General features: G+C 38.6%; 1 protein-coding gene across 9 annotated transcripts in view; it reads right to left on the reverse strand.

The window, feature by feature from the left end:
• Positions 1 to 285: 285 nt before the first annotated feature.
• The window catches only part of PLEKHB2 (pleckstrin homology domain containing B2), a 58,519-nt gene continuing 36,136 nt past the window's right edge, over positions 286 to 22,668 (reverse strand). For 5 of the 9 annotated variants that reach the window (XM_019629417.1, XM_019629419.1, XM_019629411.1 and 2 more), the window contains 2 exons: positions 16,406 to 16,514; positions 9,493 to 12,431 (listed from right to left, as the gene is read on the reverse strand). In XM_019629417.1, coding sequence (XP_019484962.1) covers positions 12,249 to 12,431; positions 16,406 to 16,514 — 292 coding nt within the window. In that variant the 3' untranslated portion in view covers positions 9,493 to 12,248. Of the gene's footprint in view, positions 1,528 to 9,492; positions 12,432 to 16,405; positions 16,515 to 22,668 lie in introns of those variants that run through there. The other 4 variants (XM_019629412.1, XM_019629414.1, XM_019629416.1 and 1 more) reach the window with 3 other exon arrangements.

Genomic DNA, 22,668 nt, shown 5'->3' on the forward strand with positions numbered 1-22,668 from the left:
ATCTGAATTTACATACCTAATACAAAAACTTCTTGGCAATTAACATACATCACATTCAAAAATGACTTTGCCATTAGCACCAACAATTTTACTATACATTTAGTACCATTAAAAGCAAAATTTAGTATGTATTTTTAAGGTTATTCAATATTACATGGTTTGGGTGATGTTAGCAATATGGCAGCATTAGAGGCCCTCCAGTCTCTCCCCTGGAAGTTACAATAAATTGGACAATTGTAGTTCAACAAAGGACTCCCTGCTCAACACACAAACATGCCTGGGAGATCCTTGCATTGAAACATCTGAAAGTGGGCATGTCTGAGCAAACAGGGAAAGAAAGAAGGGGGAAGGACATAGTCTGGTGATCATGGCAGATCCAGAGGATTTAGGAGGAAGGAAAGTCAAGAAACAGTGCACACACTGCAGCCCTAAGGATCAGAGGGGTAAACTCAACATTCCGGCCTGAATCATCAGCACATACAGCAGCTGAACCCAGTGACAGGGGCAGAGACAGAACACAAAGGTGTGGCAGCTGTGGCCTAGCAGCCACCATTGCAAGGCAAAAAAAATGCCCCAGACGTGTAGCTGCCTCCCTTCACCCTCCCAGAGAAGCGATCCCAGAAGACGCTGTAGCAGCAAAAGAGTCAGGTTACAGTACACAATCTTGGCAGATCTGAGAATTGGAGGGGCAAAAACATTTCTTAGCAGGAGTACACTGTTACTAAACCCAGTGACAGGGGCGGAGATACAGGGGTGTGGTAGCTGAGGTGTGAAAGCCATCATTACTGGGAGGAGAACAAGGCCACAATGCAAGAACAGGCTTCTCCCCTGCCATCAGAGTGAAGCACAACTGGGACGCCTCAGATAGTTCAGCACTGCTGGCAGCATCTGGTTGCAGGAGGCAGTACTGGGATCTCGTGGGCCTGGAGCCCCATCATCCACCATGTTAACCACAGGGTTAGAGCTCTGAGACTGAAATGACCTGGTCACAGAGGGTATGCCCATCTCCCCAGGGAACATGGGGCATTTTCCATGGCCTAGGAAACACCACCCCACAGAGATTAGAAGCCCCAGTAGTGTAGGTAAGAGAAAATAAAAACCTGGGCTTCAGCACCACCTGCTGGGAAACAAAAGAAAGACCTCTACTTACCAATCTCCTAAAACAGTGAAGTGTCAAATACTTTTGTAAAAAGCAGATTTCATTCTCATAAATGCCTAGGCAGAGAAATAACCTATCAAACACCACGAATAACCAAGGTAAAAAGATAGCTCAGAAAGAAAATAAAAAGCCTCAGGGTGCCCTGGGTTTTGTGCTAAGCTGCCACAGGCCTGGCACTGGTGGCGGCCAGCAATCATTCCCAGAATGGCTTCTTCCACATGTCTCCAGGTCCAGCACAGGCAGTGACCAATCACGATCGTTCTGTAGCTCCTACCAGGTATCCCAGGGCCAGTCGCAGACAGGAGCTGATCTTGACCTGCATGGGAGCACCTTCAAATAGGCCCAGAACCAATATACCTGGTGGCCACCTACAGACAATAGAGCATCACCCAGTTAGACCCACAAGCAGCACAAAGGGTGTTTTTGGCAGGCAACAGAGCCTGCTAGGGCAAATCCCGCTCCATGGGGTAGCCCCCACACAGCAATTTGTACACGGTGGTCATGACCAATTCTCACAGCTATTTAGATTGAGTGTCAATCCCACCTACTGACATGCCCAAAGCAATAAAGGTTCAAATATAAGGGGGGAGGCATACAGAACTCATACAAGGGACACACCTGGAGCATTTGGCCCAGGAGACCAGGGAGACTGTACAACTGGGCCCCACAGGACAACTACTACCTAAAGCTACTTGGCCAAGACCAGGAGACATACCAGCCCTACCTAACACATAGAAAACAGAGATGCAGCCAAAATAAGGAAACAAACATGCCCCAAATAAAAGATCAGGAGAAAACTCCAAAAAAGAGCTAAACAAAATGGAGGCAAGCAATCTACCAGATACAGGGTTATAATGATGCTTATGAAACTTAGACCTTCAAAGAGAGACAGTAAGCATAAAAAATGACATAGAAACCATAAAAAAGAAATCAGAAATGAATATAATAACTGAAATGAAGACTACACTAGAAGGAATCAATATCAGATTAGATTAAGAATAGGACTGAATCAGTAATTTGGAAGACAAGACAGCAAAAAATACCCAATTAGAAAAGCAAAGAGAAAAAAAATTTAAATGAGGATAGTTTTAAGGGGCCTCTGGGACAACATCAAGCAAAACAACATTCACATCATAGTAGTACCAGAAGGAGAGGAGCAAGAACAAGGGATTGAGAAACTATTTAAAGAAATAAAGATGGAAGTTTCTGTAAGAAAAAAACAGAAAAACATCTTCTTGAAAAAAAGAATAATAATAATGATGGAAAACTTCCCAAACATAGTGAAGGAAATAGACATACAAGGCCAGGAAACCCAGAGAGTCCCAAACAAGATGAACCCAAAGAGGTCCACACCAACACAAATCATACTTAAAATGCCAGAGGTTAAAGACAAAGAGAAAATCTTAAAAGCATCAAGAGAAAGGCAATTTGTTACCTACAAGATAGTTCTAATAAGATTGTCACCTGATTTCTCAACAGAAACTTTGAAGACTAGAAGGAATTGGCATGAAATATTCAAAGTGATGAAAAGCAAGGACCTACACATAAGACTATTCTACCCACTGAGACTATTATTTGAAATTGAAAAAGAGATAAAGAGCTTTTCAGACAAGAAAAAGCTAAAGGAATTCATCACCACCAACAAGTATTACAAGAACTATTAAAGGGATTTCTTTAAGGAGAAGAAGGAGGAAAGAAACATAACTAGAATAATAAAATGGCAATAATCATTTCAAATGTAAATGGATTCAATCCATGGTATCACCATGGATTAGAAAACAAGACCCATACATATGCTGTCTACAAGTGACCAACTTCAGATCGAAACACACACACAGACTGAGAGTAAAGGGATGGAAAATGATATGACATGCAAATGTAAATAAACAAACAAAAAAGCTGGAGTAGCAATACTTATATCAGAAAAAATACACTTTAAAACAAAGGCTATATTGAGAGACAATGAAGGACATTTCATAATGATAAAGGGATCAATCCAACAAGAGGATATAACCCCTGCAAACATTTATGCACCAAACATAGGAGGACGTAAATACAAAAAGCAAATATTAACTCACATTAAGGAAGGGACTGGCTGTAATACAATCATAGTGGGGACTTTAACACCTCATTGACTTCAATGGACAGTTCTTCCAGACAGAAAATCAACAAGGAAACAGCAGCCTTAAATGACACACTAGATTAGATAGATATAATTGATATTTTTAAAGCATTTCATCCAAAGCAGCAGAACATACATTCTCTCCAAGTGTATATGGCACATTTTCCAAGACAGACCACATGTTAGGCCAAAACAAGTCTCAATATGTTTAAAAAGATTGAAATCATATACATCATCTTCTCTGACCACAATAGTGTGAAACTAGAAATCAATTACAAGAAAAAAAATGAAAAACACACAAACAAATGGAGGCTAAATAATGTGCTAGTAAACAATGAATGGGTCAACAATGAGATCAAAGAAGAAATCAAAAGCTATACTGAGACAATTGAAAATGCAAACAATGACCCAAAATCTATGGGACATAGCAAAAGCAGCCCTAAGAGGGAAAGTCATGGCAATACAGGCCTATCTCAACAAACAAACAGATCAAATAAACAATCTAACCTTACACCTAGAGAAATGAGAAAAAGAACAGCAAATAAAGCCCAAAGTGAGTAGAAGGAAGGAAATAAAGAGCACAGGAAATAAATGAAATTGAGTCTAAAAAAACAATACAAAAGATCAATGAAACCAAGAACTGAAAAGACAAACAAAATTGACAAACCTTTAACTAGGCTCATCAAGCAAAAAAGAGAGAGGACCCAAATAAATAAAATCAGAAGTGAAGGTGGAGAAGTGACAACTGACACCACAGAAATACAAAGTATTATGAGAAAATATCATGAACAATTATATGCCAACAAATTGAACAATCTGGAAAAAAATGAATAAATTCCTAGAAATATGCAACCTTTCAAGACTGAATCAAGAAGAAACAGATAACCTGAACAGAGCCATTACTACTAATGAAATCAAATCAGTAATAAAAAAACTCACAACAAAAATCAGCGCTAGATGGCTTCACTGGTGAATTTTACCAAACATTCAAAGATAAATTAACATCTATCCTTTTCAAAGTAGTCCAAAAAATTCAAAAGGAGGGAAGGCTCTCAAGCTCATTTTATGAGGCCACAATTACCTAGATTCCAAAACAAAACAAAGACATTACAAAAAAAGAAAATTATAATCTGATTTCCCTGATGAACATGAAAGCAAAAACTTCAACAAAATATTAGCAAACTGTATACAGCAATACATTAAAAATATCATATACCACAGTAAAGTGGGATTTATTCTTGGGATGCAAGGTTAGTTCAACATCCACAATGTGATTACCACACAAACAAAATGAAGGATAAAAGTCATATAATCATATTAATAGATGCAGAAAAATCACTTGACAAAATCCAATACCATTTATGATTAAAACTGTCAGCAAAGTGGGAATACAGGGAACATACTTCAACATAATAAAGGCCATATATGACAAGCCCACAGCTAACATCCATTATATTTAATGGGGAAAAGCTAAAAGTGTTTTCCTTAAGATCAGGAACAAGACAAGGGTGTCCACTTTCACCACTTTTATCCAACATAGAACTGGAAGTCCTAGCCACAGCAGTCAGACAACAAAAAGAAGTAAAAAGCATCCAAACTGAAAAGGAAGAAGTAAAACTGTCATATGCAGATGACATGATACTATATAGAACCCTAAAGATGTCACCAAAAGAATTTAGAACTGATAAATGAATTCAGTAAAGTAGCAGTATACAAATTAATATTCAGAAATTGGTTGCATTTTTAATACAATAACAAACCATCCAAAAGAGAAATTAAAAAAACAAAGTTGGAGGTATCACACAAGTGACCCACTGATAGCAAACTATACTACAAGACTATAGTAATCAAAATTATATGGTACTGGAATAAAACTATATACAGATCAATGGAACAGAAAAGACTGTCTAGGAATAAACCTCTGCTTATATGGTCAATTAATGTATGACAAAAGAAGCAAAAATACACAATACAATAAAGGTAGACTCTTCAGTAAATGGTGTTGGGAAAACTGGACAGATACATGCAAAAAACGTGAAACTAGACCACCTTCTTACACCATATACAAGAATAAACTTAAAATGGATTAAAGACTTAAATGTTAAGACCTAAAACTCAAAACCTTCTAGAAGAAAACATGGGCAGTAAATTCTCTGACATGGCTTTTAATAATATTTTTTTCGATTTATCTCTTTGGGCAAGGGAAACAAAAGAAAAAAAAGTGAGACTTCATCAAACTAAAAAGTTTTTGCACAGCCAAGAAAACCATCAACAAAACGAAAAGATAACCTACTGAATGGGAGAAGATATTCGCCAATGATATATCCAATAAAGGGTTACCGTATGTTGCCTTGTATAATGCACACTTTTTTGCCCAAATTTGTGAGGGAAAAACAAGGATGCACTTTATGCATGGGTAGTACTAATTCTGTATCTATATAAATGCTTTAAACTGTTTTATTTATGCTTATGAGTTAAAAGTGTAACTCTGGAAATCAATAACGATATCCATATGCAAAATAATACCCTGGAATACGATAACCAGCTTTGTTGAACTTAAGACAAACTTGCAACAACGAAGAGTCCTTGACCTACTATGATGCATAAATATCGTAAATTTGTTACCAGTACATAAAATTTCTTGTACTTTGTATCTGTTCTTGTGTTTGTAATTTATTTGTTACATAAAACTTCTTGTACCATAATATGTTAAAAAATAAATGCTAAAATTCCTTTATAATACAAAAACAAGTACCTAAATGGAAACAAATATAAAATTGAATTAAAAAATTAAAATAAAAGATTTTTCTCCCTGAAAGTTTGGGCCAAAAACATGGGTGCGCATTATACACAGGAGCACATTATACATAACAAAATATTGTAATAACCAAAATATATAAAGAACTCATGCAACTCAACACCAAAAAATCTAACAATCTAATTAAAAAATAGGCAGAAGACCTGAATAGACATTTCTCCAAAGAGGACATACAGATGGCCAATAACCATATGAAAAGATGCACAATGTCACTAATCATCAGAGAAATGCAAATAAAACCACAAGATATCACCTCACACCTATCAGAACAGCTATCATCAATAAATCGCCAACAAGTGTCGGCGAGGATGCAGAGAAAAGGGAACCCTTGTGCACTGGTGGTGGGATTGTAGATTGGTGCAGCCACTATGGAAAATGCTTTGGAGGTTCCTCAAAAAATTAAAAATAGAACTACTATTATGACCCAGCAATTCTATTTCTTGGTATTTATTTGAAGAAATCCAAAACACTAATTTGAAAAGATATATGCACCTTTATGTTCATTCACTGCAGCATTATTTACAATAGCCAAGATATGGAAGCAACCAAAGTGCCCATCAATAGAAAATTGGATAAAGAAGAATACAATGGAATATTAATTGACCATAAAAAAAAGAAATCTTACTATTTGTGACAACATGGATGGTCCTAGAGGGTGTTATGCTAAGTTAAATAAGTAAACATTGAAAGACAAATACCATATGTGGAATCTAAAGAACAAAATAAACGAATAAATAAAACAGAAACAGATTCATGTTACAAAGAACAAATTAATGGTTGCCAGATGGGAGGGGGTTTGGGGGTAAATGAAAAAGGTGAAGGGATTAAGAAGTACAAATTGGTAGTTACAAAATAGTCATGGGGATGTAAAGTACAGCATAGGGAATACAGTCAATAATATTGTAATAACTATGTATGGTGTTGGGTGGGTACTAGGCTTATTGGGGAGTCGCTTTGTAAGTTACACAAATGTCTAACCACTATGCTGTACCCCTGAAATTAATATAAAATAATATTAAATATCAACTGTAACTGAAAAATTAAAGAAAAGAAATGGAATAACATAAAAGGATCTGAGACCAAAATATGTGAGTACTGTTGGTGTATATACTATCCTTTTGTGTAAAAAAGGGAGACAAATAAGAATATATATTTGTACTAGTTTATATATGCATGAAGAAACTCAGAAAGGATAAATAGACTAGTACCAGTGGTTAAGCAAAGATGGCAGGAAATGGGCAGATGGAAGACCCTTTACTGAATCTACTGTTGTATTATTATTTTGGAGTTATGTATAACCTATTCAAAAAATTAAGTTTTTAAACAAAGAGCTGGATGTAGTGGGGGTCAGCATGTCAGGAGATGGGAATGAAGTCAGGCTGAAAGGGTAAGTGCTACAGTGTGTGTGGAGTGTCTACCTTCCATGACATCCAGAAATAGCTGTCTCCAGGCAAAATATTAGAGGATTCTTCTCCAAAGAAATGAAAACAAGAGACCCAGAGTTTCTAGTATGAGACTCATCTTAAACTATAACAGGCAACCATGCATGCATCATCATTCAATCAAAGTCTGCAACAAGTAAGATAAACAGAAAAGCTAGCCCAGAGGAAACTGAATTCAGGAACTAATTTAAAATAATTTTAAAAAACAAAAAACATGAAGTCATGTACCCAAAGATATTGCAGTAGTTACTGGACCCACACTGCAAAGTGGATGTGATTGAAGAAAGTACTGTCAGTTTTTTTGTTTGTTTTTTTAGTTTCAAGTATACAAAACAACGTAATATACATTTCATCCCTCACAAAGTGATAACCCTCCTCCCCCAATCTATAACCCCTCTGACATTGTATATAGTCATTACAATTTCACTGACTCTATTTCCTATGCTGTACTCCATATCCTGTGACTAAACATACACTAAATTATAGTTGATCATTATTATTCAGCTTCAGCTTCAGGTGTACACTGCAGTGGTCAGGCATCTACACCTTCCATGAAGTGGTCTCCCTAATAAGACAAGTACCCATTTGACACCCTACAAAATCTTTACACTATTGATTATATCCCCCAAACTGTCTTTCCTATCCCCATGGCAATATTGTGAATACCAATTTGTGATTTTTAATCCCCTCAACCTTCTCCCTCATCCCCACCCCCCTACCAATTAACAACCATCAGTTTTTCCTCTATATCTCTAAGACTATTTCTGTTTAGTTTGCTCATTTATTCAGTTGATACTGTCAGTTTTCTAACAGTCGTCTTAAAAATATGACTACAGGGGCAGTCAAGTGGCTCAGTTGGTTAAGAGTTAGCTTAAGAGCACAAGCTCTGAGCAACAGGGCCACCGGTTCAATTCCCACATGAGCCAGTGACGCTGCACCCGAGCTGAGCTGCCAACAGGTGACAGGATGGCTCAGCTGGTGAGAGCACGTGCTCCTAACAAGACTGCCTGTTCGATGGCGGGCTATGCCTGCCTTCAACTAAGACTTAACTCGGCACCCTGAGCTGAGCTGCCACCTGGATGGCTCAGTGGATAGAGCATGCGCTCTTAACAACAAGGCTGCTGGTTTGACTCCTGCATGGGATGGTGCGGGATGGTGGCTATGCCCACCCACAACTAAGACTGAACTCGGCACCTTGAGCTGAGTTGCTACCTGAATGGCTCAGTGGATACAGCGTGCATTCTTAACAACAAGGCTGCTGGTTTGACTCCTGCATGGGACAGTGGCTATGCCCGCATGTAGCTAAGATTGAACACAACACCTTGAGCTTAGAGGCCACGAGCTGCTGATGGGCAGTGAGATGGTGACTGGCGCTCTCCACAACTAAGGTTGGAGAACAACAACTTGGCTGGTCCCCTTCCCCAATTCCCCAACACTGTTCTCCTCCCCCAATTCCCCAATTAAAAAAACAAAAACAAAGAAAAAACATATGGCTACATATGCCACCCATATGTTCTTGTGGAAATTATATTCCTATAGGCACATGGCATAGGGAAAAAGAATATGTTTTAATCAGATATAAACTCATTTCACTTACTACCTATGTGCGCCTGAGAAAAGTATTTAACTTAGATACAGTTTCATCCAGTATAACTTGGCTAATACCTGCCTTACAGAGTCACTATAAGAATTTAATGTTATTGTTTTCTAATGTGAGGATACATTCTCAATCACTTAAGAATGCTCTAAAAATGGAATTTTTGTTGCCCACATGCAGTAGAAAAAGGTAACAGTGTGTTACTACAAAACAGTTAAAAACACAAAACAGATTCGTGGTTGCCAGAGGTGTGTATTGCAGGGGGAGGGAGGTAGGAGAAATGGGTGAACAATTTTTGTTGTTTTTTTAGTTTAAATAAATTGAATAAAAAAAAGAAATCACAATGAAACATGCTTTAAGGTTAATATCATTTAATGTATTATCACTTTCACTTATAAACATACAATTTGCATATACAGGGAAAAATAGGTTCTGTGGGCACAAGGGAATACTAGACAGGGAAGCAATCAGAAAAAAAAATGAACTCTAGGGAGAAAAAATGGAACCACATTCCATGCCTGTGTCTACATAAACTTGGGAAGAAGACAAAAGATTACACACCATCACAAATGATGTAGGAAATAATCTTAGGTCATTCTGTCTCAACTGCAGAAACTTCTCCATATGATCCAGGATCTTGGGTTACTGGTCTGGCCTGTTTCATGAATGATGATCTGAAACACAGCGACTGGTGTCTCCCTTCTTTTTACTATATACGTCCCTAAAGTTAACTCAATAAATTAAAAAGAAGAGCTAGAAAACAATCAGATTGGAATGTGCACAATGTCATTGACCAACTTCTTCTAGGTACATTACTTAAAAGTACAAATGGGAAGTAAAATGCTTACTCAAACCTGAACAAGTTCCTTCCAATGCACCTAACTTCTTGTTTTAGGATGATGTAAGTGAAGTGATCAAAAAGTTGGCATCTATGGGAGTTGAGACCAGGGAAATGAAATGTTTCAGCCCATCTTAATATCCAGTATGCATTTCATATCAGGATCAAGTCTCAAGTGACAATGATTTTGAGGTTCAACTATGATTGCCCATGAGGCTTGGCCCCAGTGTGGACAGGGGATGGGGGCATACACGTGTGCCCAAGCTTTAGTCCACAGTACTCCCCCTTCAGTCAGAGGGCAGTCAAAGGAACACAGGGAGAATGTGCATCAAGGGCATTTCAGGGACGTAACTCAATACTCTATGAGTCTATCGGGTTGTCGGAAAAGTCATGACACATTTTTACAACAAAAAATACAGGAAAATACGTCATGGCTTTTCTGACAACCCAATAGTAACTTCAAGTTCAAAATTAATACTCCAATGCAACAATAAAAACTGTGTTTAATTTCCATAAGTAAAGCATACAACTTTAATAAATGATTACCTTCTGAAAAATCCCTTCTTATTACACATATGTAAAGTCATAAAAGCAACATTCTTAACCACCAAAACTAGTGCTGTAATGCATCGCATCTGGCTATTTTCCACCATGTCAAACACCCAAAGAGAGGACAGTCAAGTACACTTCCTTTCGACTGGAAACAGACACTCTCCAGTGTCAAAGAATCCACTAGAATTGGCTAGGAAAACAGATCAGTAGTCACCACAAAGTTCATTTGGCATCTGCTTTCATATGAAGATGTGTTTAAGTAGGCTGCAGAGATGGAGTCGGTTGACCAGTAAAACAAGAGAGTATATATGTAACCAGCCATACAAAATAAAAACAGTTTGTGCTACTAGGAGTATATTTTATGGAAAATAGGGCCACCTGGAGTGTTGGAGTGGGAGCTGTCACCTTGCTACACTGCATTTGTAAAAGTACATTTTTAATGCATGTGGGAAAGAAAGAAAAAAGCATGTGGGACAGAAAACTGGAATAATTAGGAACTTTAAAAATGCACATAGTTAAAGAAATAAGAAATAACAAAAATGCAGGACTGTGGATTTTCCAGAGCTCACACATAGTTGGGGATCAAAATTAAATGGTTTAAGCTTCTCTAGGGCATTTGAGTCAGGAATAAAAAGCAGACTGGCACCCTGTCCAGGTTAGATGGTATCTTGAGCAGGTAATGCCTCATTTCCCATCTACCCCCAGAATCTCCCCAACAGTCATGGTCCAAAAAGCCCCCACCATGCCACCAGCAGGGTTCCATGCACCCCAGTACTCACAGGGCAGCCACAGTGTCCCAGTGCAGCACAGGATAGGGAAGGAACCTGCTCTTTAACAGCCTTCAGGAGAATGGAAAAAGAGTCTCCTGCCAGGCCTGAGCAGTAACACAAACTATGACTCCCATTCTATTTTCTTCACCATTCCTTCAATATGACTTTCTTGAGAAGTAGAAAAATAAGCCATAAGTAGGCAGAGGTGGCAATAAAAATACTCCAAGCCAACATTAAAAGCACAATGTCTCTGAATAAGGCAAATCTACCTCCACACATTCGTTTGTGTTTTGCCTTCTTCAAGTTTTAAAAGATAAAGCCCTAAAACTTTGAGGCTCAAGTCAATTCCAAATTTGGTGTTCTTTCCAAGGATTGCTACCAAAAACAAACAAGTAAGACCAAACAGAAAATGCATCATTTTAAAAGGGGGATTGGCCTGCGTCCACCCATCATCCTGAGCTGTCAGACTTGCTGGAGGCCTGAAAAGCCCCAGCGGTCCTGGGGCTATTATACCATGGCCTCAGGGAAGTTCCCTAGTGGCTGATCAGCCCAAAACTGAAGTAATGTGCAGCCAGTTCTGGTCTGAGGTTTGAAAGTCTGTTGTTAAACCAAAAGAAGCTGCTGGGGTTTTTTTGCCACAATTGTGGAATAACTCACTCATTCACCATATTACTAGCCTAACACTAAATAAATTATTCCTTAAGCACTACACCTAACTCCAAAAAGAAAATGCCTTTCAAAACAGATATGTTCGAATAAGGTATTTCAAGAGTTCCACAAGGAAACTATTGGAATGAGATCATGCCCCAGAGTCCATATTTTGGCTAAAAAGCAGTCCAAAGCCTTTTCTGTGGTACTTATATGGATTAGTTGTAACTACCATGTCACTACTTTCAAAAGAACTATTGAAAACATTTATCACAAACTAAAATGCCCAGCAAATAATATTACTACACAAGGGTATCAGAAGCCATGTACATCCAGATTTCAAGGACTCTAGAAGACCCAGAACAGAGACTCCAAGGCCATGCCTGTGGCTGCTCCTGCCAGCATGCCCAGGGCCAGATCACTGTCATTATCTTGATACCGCTCATGAATGATGACTTGGTTGGCAGGCTGCTGTCCATAAAGTCCTAAAAAAGGAGAAAAAATATATACCTCTAAGGAGCAGTTTGTGAAGCCAAACTGAAAAAGATGGCTGACTCAACTGGGACCCTTTCTGGGAGTAGTCAAGGTCATTGCTCCTTGGCATTTGCTTCCCTCCTCCTACGGCTTTGTCTTCTTCTGCAGAGGTGGTGGGGTGGCTACAGTGAGAATTCCACAGCACTCCTCCAGCACAGGCTAAGGTGACCAGACTTGGCCTAGTGAGAACACCTCTTTCTAAGAAGATCACACTAAGAGAAAATCAAGATGTCAGCTTTTGAAGGTCCAAAGTCCCAAACACTGAGAGAGCAGAATGCAAATGAAGTTGTAAACTCCAGTCTCCAATTTCCACTTGAGTTCTCTAAATCATGCTTATCAGGATGACAGGAAGATAGGGGGAGTAAGGGAGATAAGAGCTTATAGACAATGGGAGAATCGAGTTGAGAATCCTCAACAAAAGCTAAAAATTTAGAAACCCATATAAAAGCTAATTGGCTTCTTAGGATTTATGCAAATCACTTTTTAAATTAAACCTTAAATGTGCTAATATTACTTGCTTTTAATTTTTAATCATAAGTTTTTATGGGGAAAATATTTATGTTAGAGGACAAACTTCTAAAAAGCAAACTTTTAAACAAATTTAATATTTAATTTGTATGGTTAAAGTTTTACAACTGGAAATGTAATGTTTGTTCTCTTCTATATGTCACGACTTTGTTGTCTAATAGCTAATTTGCTTTTAAATTACTCAAATATAAATAGTGTTAACTTTCCTCCTTGACCTTTAACAACAGTTCAACTCTAGGACAGCTAGAAACTAGCCCAATGGTAACGTGTACAAGTAGATGAAGAATGAAGTGAAACAAACAATGATAATAAAGCTAACATTAACCTAGCTTCCCAGTCTAAGCATTTACAGTGGTAAAAGCATTTACATGCACTTAATCCTTACAACAATACTATGAGATGAGTTTATTATTGCTTCCCTCTCCCATCTTATAGGTGAGCAAAATGGGCAGCACAGGGGAGTTAAGGGCAGAAAGAGCAAACCCAGGCCCTCAGGTTACTGTGCATTCATAACGACTAATGCCTCAAATATGATGGCAAGAAAAATCAAAGCCACAGAGTAGGATAATAAGACCATTATAAACCTCTAAGGGCTGATTAAGTACAGGTAACAACCAGTATTAGAAGCAAATGATTTTTTATGAAATGTTTAAATTTCAAAACTGATGAACTGTAGCATTCATTTTCACAGCCCTGAAATTTAAAAATTTCAAATTGACAACTCGAACTAGTTAAATATGACACTGTAGGAATTCGTAAACTGACCTAATTAAAAGATCCCCTCAAAAATCTAATCTGCATTCCCTCTGTAGGTCACACCAAGGGATCCCCTTAAATGACCAGGAGACCACTCTCCTGCAGCTACTGCTTATCTCTGCCTTTACCAGGTAGCTACGGTAAGTCAATACCAAAGTCAGTGGGGATTGTCTAATAGTATTTATTGTAATTATCTAATTTACCTAAGCATTACATAAATGGTCAAAATGTGAAGGTGAAAAAGACAGATATTGTTTCTATGACAAGTTAGGTATTTTAGAAAAGACTAAATAAAGGCAGGTAACTTTTACAAATTACTATCAAACCAAGGAATTGAGTAAATTATAAAAGATGGGGGAAAGGAAGCTTAGAACCACAAAATCTAGAGGTCTGCTCTTGGACTTGCCCCTGGAAATTGCAGTGCAATAATGTGTCATGAGTACGATCTCTACAAGACAGAAATGAAGACTCCAAGGGAGGTAACTCAAAGCAAAGCCCTCAAGCCCACATCAAAAGATAGCTGAACAAATGTCCACTAAAGAGGGTGACTAAAACAATACTTACGGTGTATATATAGCACTCTGTATTTTTCACATGGGCTGACTGGCTACTAGTCCCACTCATATCAAAGAGAAGGTATTTAGCCAGCTCTATGCATGACAAGGGTCTCTATAGACATTGGAAGGCAATACATCATGAAACTGGCAAAACACTGCGGTGTCTTATAAAGTCAGCCTAAAGGGCTCCTGTATGGTTATAAGCATAATACTGTGGTGGGATGACCACAAGCCAACCCAGTCCTTCCACAGCAAGTACGTCTGCTGGTTGGTCACAACACTAATAACAAATATCTACCGACTTGATTTGACCCTCTGCAGCAAGTATTCTGAGGTTCCCTGTGAGAGTGCTATTTCTTTTTTTTATGAGGAAAGTCAAGGGCAGGAAGGTATCCAATTTATAGAAATTCCCTTTATAAGCACTACTGCAGAATTTCTCCTCTTCTATAGGATAAGTAACAGTAGGCTTACCCCAGTCTGTGGCTTGGGAGCTGAATAAGAAGAGGCTGGCTCTCATGGTATGGTTAGGTTAGAGCTTAAAAACCGACCACCAACCCCAAAATAAAAAGGCAAAAAAAAATTCATAAAGGGACAATCTAATTTGTAAACAATTATACAATGTTTATCTTTGCCAGTCATCACAGAAACATAAAATAAAGCAACAGAAATAAGAAATGTATTCTACCACATATTTAAAATGAATGAAAAAGAAAATGACTAGAGATGTCCAAGCAATACCTACAATAGCTAAAAAGGAAAAGTATAAGCAGCCAATACTAGAAGACTTAACTAATAATAATATATCACCCAATATAATATTAAATCATTAAAAATACTTATGAAGATTATGTAGCACTCTGAATAAAATATATAAAATTAGAAAAAAAATGTCAAAAAGTAATATAAGATTATAAACATGAAAAATTTATTTTATATAGGGGAAAGTAATTCAAATTTGTTGAATTACTGTGCTAGCCTCAGCCAATGGGTAAATATTTCACTTATCACATCATTATTTTATTGGTTTTCAATTTGACATTAAAAAAGAGTCAGGCAAGGCAGAATCCTTCCTAGTCAATGCTAGTTGAGTGAACTGTATGAGATTTCAGGAACAGATGAGTATAGAAACTCTCTCTTGTATTATTAAGTGCTAATGTATGAGAAACCAAAGTAACCACCAATAACTAGAAGGACACTTTGACTCTGGGGCCAGCCAAATCCAGAGACCCTATGGTAGCCCCCTTAGTTTCGCTGTGGCTATATCAGAGGCTACTCACCTTTTTGGTAAGAGATTCTCCTTCCACTGCACTAGGTTTGCTCATAGCCCCTTGGAGGCCCAATCATGAGGTACGGGTTGCCTCCCATTCCAGTCTATTCCCCAGCTCATTCTCTTCTGTGTTGATCTGATACGTGATCATGTCCACTGCAGACTGCCCCTGCCTGAGTTCACCTGTTCTTCAGTTCATCAGCCACACGCTCTGGTACTCCTAGCACTTGCTGTACACTCCAGTCCAGGGTGAGCATTCACCTATACCTCCACCCTGCCCAGGGGACACCCAAAGCAGGATGCTCCCAACACAGGCCATTCACTCAAACCTACAATTTGTTTCAAGTGAGGTGAAAAATCGAAAGAAGCACATCAAAAGTCCAGAATAATATAAGCTCCTCCAGGCCTCCACTTTACTTACAAATTGAAACGTCACCTCAATAATGATAATTTTTGAAGGATGTTACCAGAAGGAAATAAAAATACAAAAAAGAATATCTCTTATCCCTTAAAATGGGCCTCTTAGCTTGGTTGCTTCATAATGTAAGTAAACCCCAGTAAGTGTAAACTCTCTTCTTGGGAACAAATCTGGATACAATAGTGAAGTTTTAAAAATCAAGCCTACCACTTTAGATTTGTAAAGCAGTGTAAAAATACATAATGCTTAAAAAAAGAGTAGTAGCAGAGTAAGCTGCAGTCTATAACCAGAAAACATAGCTCACTTATCCTTAAATTGAGAAATAAAAATCCTCCAGGCTTCAGTGATCTATGGCTGCAAACGAAGAGAAACAAGGAATAGAAGGATGGTATGACTTACCTGCATATGGGTACTGGTAGGGTACAGCATAAACCTGTCCAGTCGCAGCATAGACAACTTGAGTTCCTGGCACGTATGCACCACCATATGGACCATAGCCATATGCCTGCTGAAAACAAAGAGACCCATTAGAAATACAATTTTGAAATTCAACATCTATTTATAATTTTTTAAAAAAATCTCAGCAAAACAGTTATAAAGGGAACGTATTTCAACATAATAAAGGCCATATTTGAGAAGCCATGGCTACCATCATACTCAATAATGAAAAGCTAAAAGCTTCTCCTCTAAGAACAGAAACAAGACAAAGGTGTCCACTCTCGTCACTTTTATTCAACATAGTTATCAAAAGTCCTAACCAGAGCAATTACGTAAGAAGAAATAAAAGGCATCCAAATTGGAAAGAAGTAAAACTCGCTATTTGCAGCAGATAAGTTATTATATATACAGGTCTAACAATTAAGTTCACAAACTCATCCTAGAAAAAGTGCTACATACCTCATTGCTGAATATCACTACATTCACCTTCGAAGTACTCCCCTTGGGAAGCTATGCACCAACGACAGCGCCTAGTCCACCCTTCAAGCAATTTTGGAATTCTTTTTCTGGAATGGCTATCAGAGCTGTCACCATATTACACTTGATATCCTGAATGTCATGAAAATGTCTTCCTTTCAATATTTCCTTTATCCTGGGGTAAAGAAAGAAGTCATTGGGGGCCAGACCAGGTGAGTTGGGAGGGTGTGCCAATACAGTTATTTGTTTACTGGCTAAAAACTCCCTCAGAGACAACGCTGTGTGAGCTGGTGCTTTGTTGTGATCCAAGAGCCACGAATTGTTGGTGAAAAGTTCAGGTCATCTAACTTTCTCATGCAGCCTTTTCAGCACTTCCAAATAGTCAGCTTGGTTAACTGTTTGTCCAGTTGGTACAAATTCATAATGAATAATCCCTTTGATATCAAAAAAGGTTGGCAACATCATTGCAACAAGTTCGTGAACTTAATTGTCACACCTCGTATAAAACCCTAAAGTCTCACCCAAGGGAGTGAAAGACTTGTTCACTGAAAACTATAGGACACTGATGAGAGAAATTGAAAGAGACACAAATAAATGAAAAGGAATTCCATGCTCATGGACTGGAAGAATATTATTAAAACATTCATACTACCAAAGCAATAAACAGATTTAGTGCAATCCCTATCAAAGTACCAATAGCATTTCCACAACTAGAACAAATAATCCTAAAATTTATTTGGAATCACAAAAGACCCCAAATAGCCAAAGCAATCTTGAGAAAAAAGAACAAAGCTGGAGGCATCACACTTCCTGATTTCAAACTATATTATAATGCTAAAGCAATCAAAATAGTATGGTACTGGCATAAAAATAGACACATAGATCACTGGGACAGAATAGAGAGCCCAGAAATAAACTCTCACCTATATGGTCAATTAATTTACCACCAAGGAATCAAAAATATACAATGAGGAAAGGACAGTCTCTTCAATAAATGGTGTTGGGAAAACTGGACAGTCGCATGCAAAAGAACAAACTGGACCACTATCTTACAACATACACAAAAATCAACTCAAAATTGATTAAACACATGAATGTTAAGACCTGAAAACATTAAACTCCTAAAAGAAAACATAGGTGGTAAACTCCTTGACATGGGTCTTGGCAATAATTTTTTTGGGGTTGACACCAAAAGCAAAGGAAATAAAAGCAAAAATAAAATAAACAAGAGGGACTACATCCAACTAGGAAGCTTCTGTACAGAAAAGGAAACCATTAACAAAATAAAAAGGGAACCTACTGAACGGGAGAAGATATTTGCAAATCATACATCCAATAAGGGTTTTACATCCAAAATACCAGGGGTGCCAAAAAACGTATACATATGACTTGTATTCATCTTTTGTTATTGGTATATATTGAGTATTAGAATTATAATACAGTTTTTCCCTTTCTTAAAATGTATGTACATTTTTTGGGCACCCTCTGTATATATATAACTCATACAACTCAGTAGCAGAAAAAAACAATCTGATTACAAAATGGGCAGAGGTTTGAGTAGACACCTTTCCAAAGAAAACATACAAATGGCCAACAGGTATACCCAATGATGCTCAGTATCACTAATCATCAGGAAAACCAAGTCAAAATCACAATGAGATACCACCTTACACCTGTAAGAATGGCCATTATCAAAGAGATAAGAAGCGTTGGAGAGGATGTGGAGAAAAGAGAACCCTTGTCCACTATTACTGAGAATGTAAATTGGTGCAGCCACTATGGGAAGCAATATGGAGATTCCTCAAACATTTTAAATTAAAAATTAAAAACAATAAAAATATGATCCAGCAATTCTGCTTCTGGGTATTTTTCTGAATGAAAATACTAACTCAAAAAGATATATGCACTCATGCTTATTGCATTATTTACAACAGCCAAGATATAGAAACAACGTATGTGTCCATCAACAGATGAATGGATAAAGAAAATATAGTATATATGTACGATGAAATATTATTCAGTCATAAAAATGAATGAAATCTTGCCATCTGCAACAACATGGATTGCGGGCATTATGCTAAGTGAAATAAGTCAGACTGAGAAAGACAAATACTATAGGATCTCACTTATATGTGGAATATAAAACAAACACACAAACAATAACAACAACAACAAAACCCAATCTCACAGATGCAAAGAACAAATTGGTGGTTGCCAGACGTAGGGGCTGGGGGATGGGAAGACTTGGGTGAAGGGAGTCAAGAAGTACACACTTCCAGTTATAAAATAACTCATGGGATTTAATGTACAGCATGGTGACTACAGTTAATAATACTGTGTTGCATATTTGAAAGTTACTAAGAAAGTAAATCTTAAAAGTTCTTACCACAACAACAAAAAAATTCTGTAACTATGTATGGTGATGGATGTTAACTAGATTTACTGTGGTGATCATGTTGCAATATATACAAATATGAAATCATTATGTTGCACACTTGAAATTAATATAATGTGGTATGTCAATTATGCCTCAATTTAAAAAAACACAATTTTGAGCCGGCCTAGTGGCTTAATTGGTTAAGAACTTGCTCAAGAGTGCGAGCTCTGAGCAACAAGGTTACCAGTTTGATGCCTGAGCTGAGCTGCCGCTGAGCTGCCAACAGATGGCAGGATGGCTCAGCTAAAAAAAAGAAACAAACACAATTTTGAAACCCCAGGTAAGCTATTAAAATTGACTCTCCAACTTAAGTCAATACAATTTAACAGTCAATAAAAATAAAAATAATGAGACAGTGTCATTATGCCTTTTTAAAAATTTTAAGATTTAATAAAAACAAACCCACAATTGAAATCTATCTTCAGGCTATAAAATAACAAAGGCAGAAAAATACAACAAGAAAGAGAGCTGGACTTACAAGAGATTTGGATTTCAGTTGAACTCTGCCATTAACTTAACCTTAACTAAGTCAGCTAGCTACTCTGGGCCTTGTTTTGCTAATCTCTAAAATGATTAGTTTGGGCTGAAAGATCCAAGATGATGGAGTAGATAAACATTGTGCCTGCTTTCTTCCATGAACACATTAAAACTACAACTCAATTATAGAAAAATCAACCTGCATAAACACGTGAAGACTAGCTGAACATAAGTTTTATAACTAAGGATATAAAAGAGAAGCCACGTTGAGACTGGAAGGAGGGGTGGAGACACGGAATGGGCCCCAAACATCTGTGTGGTGTTTGAGAATCAGGAGAGATATTGCAGCCGCAGGTGTTTCCCACCAGAGAAGCGAGGGACCCAGTCCCAAACCAGTCTCCCCAGCCCACAATACTGGTGCCAGGAACAAGAATCCCACAATATTTGGCTGTGAAAAACAGTGACAATTCTGACCATCTGTGTGGGCCAAAAGGCTGCGGGAAACCCAGAGGACCTCTTAAAGGGCCTGCACACAGACTCACTCACTCACGGGCACTCACCATGGGCTCCAGCAGAGGGACAGTGGCTTGGGGGGTGTCAGGGGTGTGAGTGGGGCAGACTGAAGTTTGTGTCTTCAGGGTGAAGGCTGGAGGACAGTCGCCATTTTCCCAGTGTGGCGTCCTCCTTCCATGTGGCTGGCAGATGGGCACCATACTTCCTGTGTTAAGCCATCCCCCAATGCCCATGGCCAAATCTGAGTCTGAATTGGTCTGCTGAGGTCTGCTGGGACCCCGCCCCACCCAACTCCTCCAACACTGGAGGCACTTTCTCAGTGAGCAGCCAGCCCCGCCTGCATTGCCACTATTTCTTGGAAACTATCAGAGTCCTCGGGTCCCGGGTGGGCAGCGACTGGCCTCAGTGTGCTCTGAGACTTTTGCAGAATAGTTCCAGGCTCAGCACTGGCACCAAACCAGAATCTGCATTAACCTGGTGACCACAACTCTTCCCACTCTACTGAATCCCTGAGACTCTGCTTCACCCAACTCATGTACTGCATGAGGCTTTATCAGTAGCTGAACCTTAAGGGAGGCAGCAGGTCTTGGGCTTGCTTTTTGCAGAGCTACCAGAGGCCCGGTACTGGTGGTAGACATCCTTGGTTCACAGTGTGGCCTCTCCTACATGCCTCTAGGTTTAAAACGGGCAGCGAACAACTGTAGGTCACTTTGAAGCTCCTACCAGGTAGCCCCCAGACAGTCACAGGCAATGGGTGACCTACGCCTGCACTGGAACCCCTCCCAATAGGCCCCCAAACCAACATACTTGGAGGTTGGCTTCAGACCACAGGAGAGTGCCACCCAATTAGCCCCATAGTGGCACACACAATGGATGGTTTCAACAGGCACCAGAGCCTGCTGGGGTGAATAACACTCAGTGGGGTAAGCCCCTCGCAGAGCAGCCCATAAGCTATAAACATGGCCAAACCCCACAGCCAGTCAGACTGAGGGTCAATCCCACTCACTGACATGCCAATAGCAATCAAGGTTCAGCTATAACAGGAGGGAACATACAATCCACACAAGGGACATTCTTGGAGCATGCAGCCCACAGAGCACCTACTACATAAGGCCACCCAGCCAAGACTGGGAAACATGGCATATCTATTGTACCTAATATATAGAAAGAAACACAGAGAGGCAGCCAAAATGAGGAAAACAAAGAAACACGCCCCAATTGAAAGAACAGGAGAAAACTCCAAAAAAAAATCTAAATGAAATGGAGGAAAGCAACTGACCAGATACAGAGTTCCAAACAATTGTTATGAGGGTGCGCAAGGAACTTAGTGAGAACTTCAGAAAAGATATAGCAAGCATAACAAAGGATATAGAAACCATAAAAAAAAGTCAGAAATGAAGAATGCACTAGAAGGAATCACCAGCAGACTAGATGAAGCAGAGGATAGAATCAATAATTTAGAGACAAGGTAGCAGAAAACACCCAATTAGAACAGCAAAAAGAAAAAAGAATCCAAAAAACTAAGGACAATATAAGGGGTTTCTGGGGCAACATCAAGCGTAACAACATTTGCATCATAGGATTACCATAAGGAGAAGAGAGAAAGCAATCAACTGAGAGCCTATTTGAAGAAATGATGACTGAAAACTTTCCTAACCTGGAGAAGGAACTAGACATACAAGTACAGGAAGTGCAGAGAGTCCCAAACAAGATGAACCCAAATAGGCCCACCCAGGACACATTATAATTAAAATGCCAAAGGTTAAAGACAAAGAGAATCCTAAAAGCAGCAGTAAAAAGGCAACTAGTAATTTATAAGGGAGCTCCTGTAAGACAGTCAGCTGCTTTCTGAACAGAAACTTTGCAGGCCAGAAGCGATTGGCATGAAATATTCAAAATCGTGAAAAGCAAGCACCTACAAGACTACTCTACCCAGCAAGGCTATCATTTAAAATCAAAGGACAGATAAACAGCTTCCCAGACAAGAAAAACCTAAAGGAGTTCATCACCACCAAACCAGTATTACAACGAGTTTCAGAAGGACTTCTTTAAGATGGAAAAATAAGGAGACAAAAATTATGACTAATACAGTGATAATAGCCACATATCTACCAACAATTACTTTCAATGTAAATGGTTTAAATGCTCCAATCAAAAGACATAGGAGGGCTGAATGGATAAGAAAATTAAACCCTTACATATGCTGCCTCACTTCAGATTTAAAGATACACACAGACTGAAAGTAAAGAGATGGAAAAGGTACTTTATAAAAATGGAAACAACAAAAAAAAAGCTGCTGTAGCCATACTTATACCAGACA

This window comes from Hipposideros armiger, unplaced genomic scaffold (assembly GCF_001890085.2).
Source record: "Hipposideros armiger isolate ML-2016 unplaced genomic scaffold, ASM189008v1 scaffold_853, whole genome shotgun sequence".
Classification (NCBI taxonomy): Eukaryota; Metazoa; Chordata; class Mammalia; order Chiroptera; family Hipposideridae; genus Hipposideros; species Hipposideros armiger.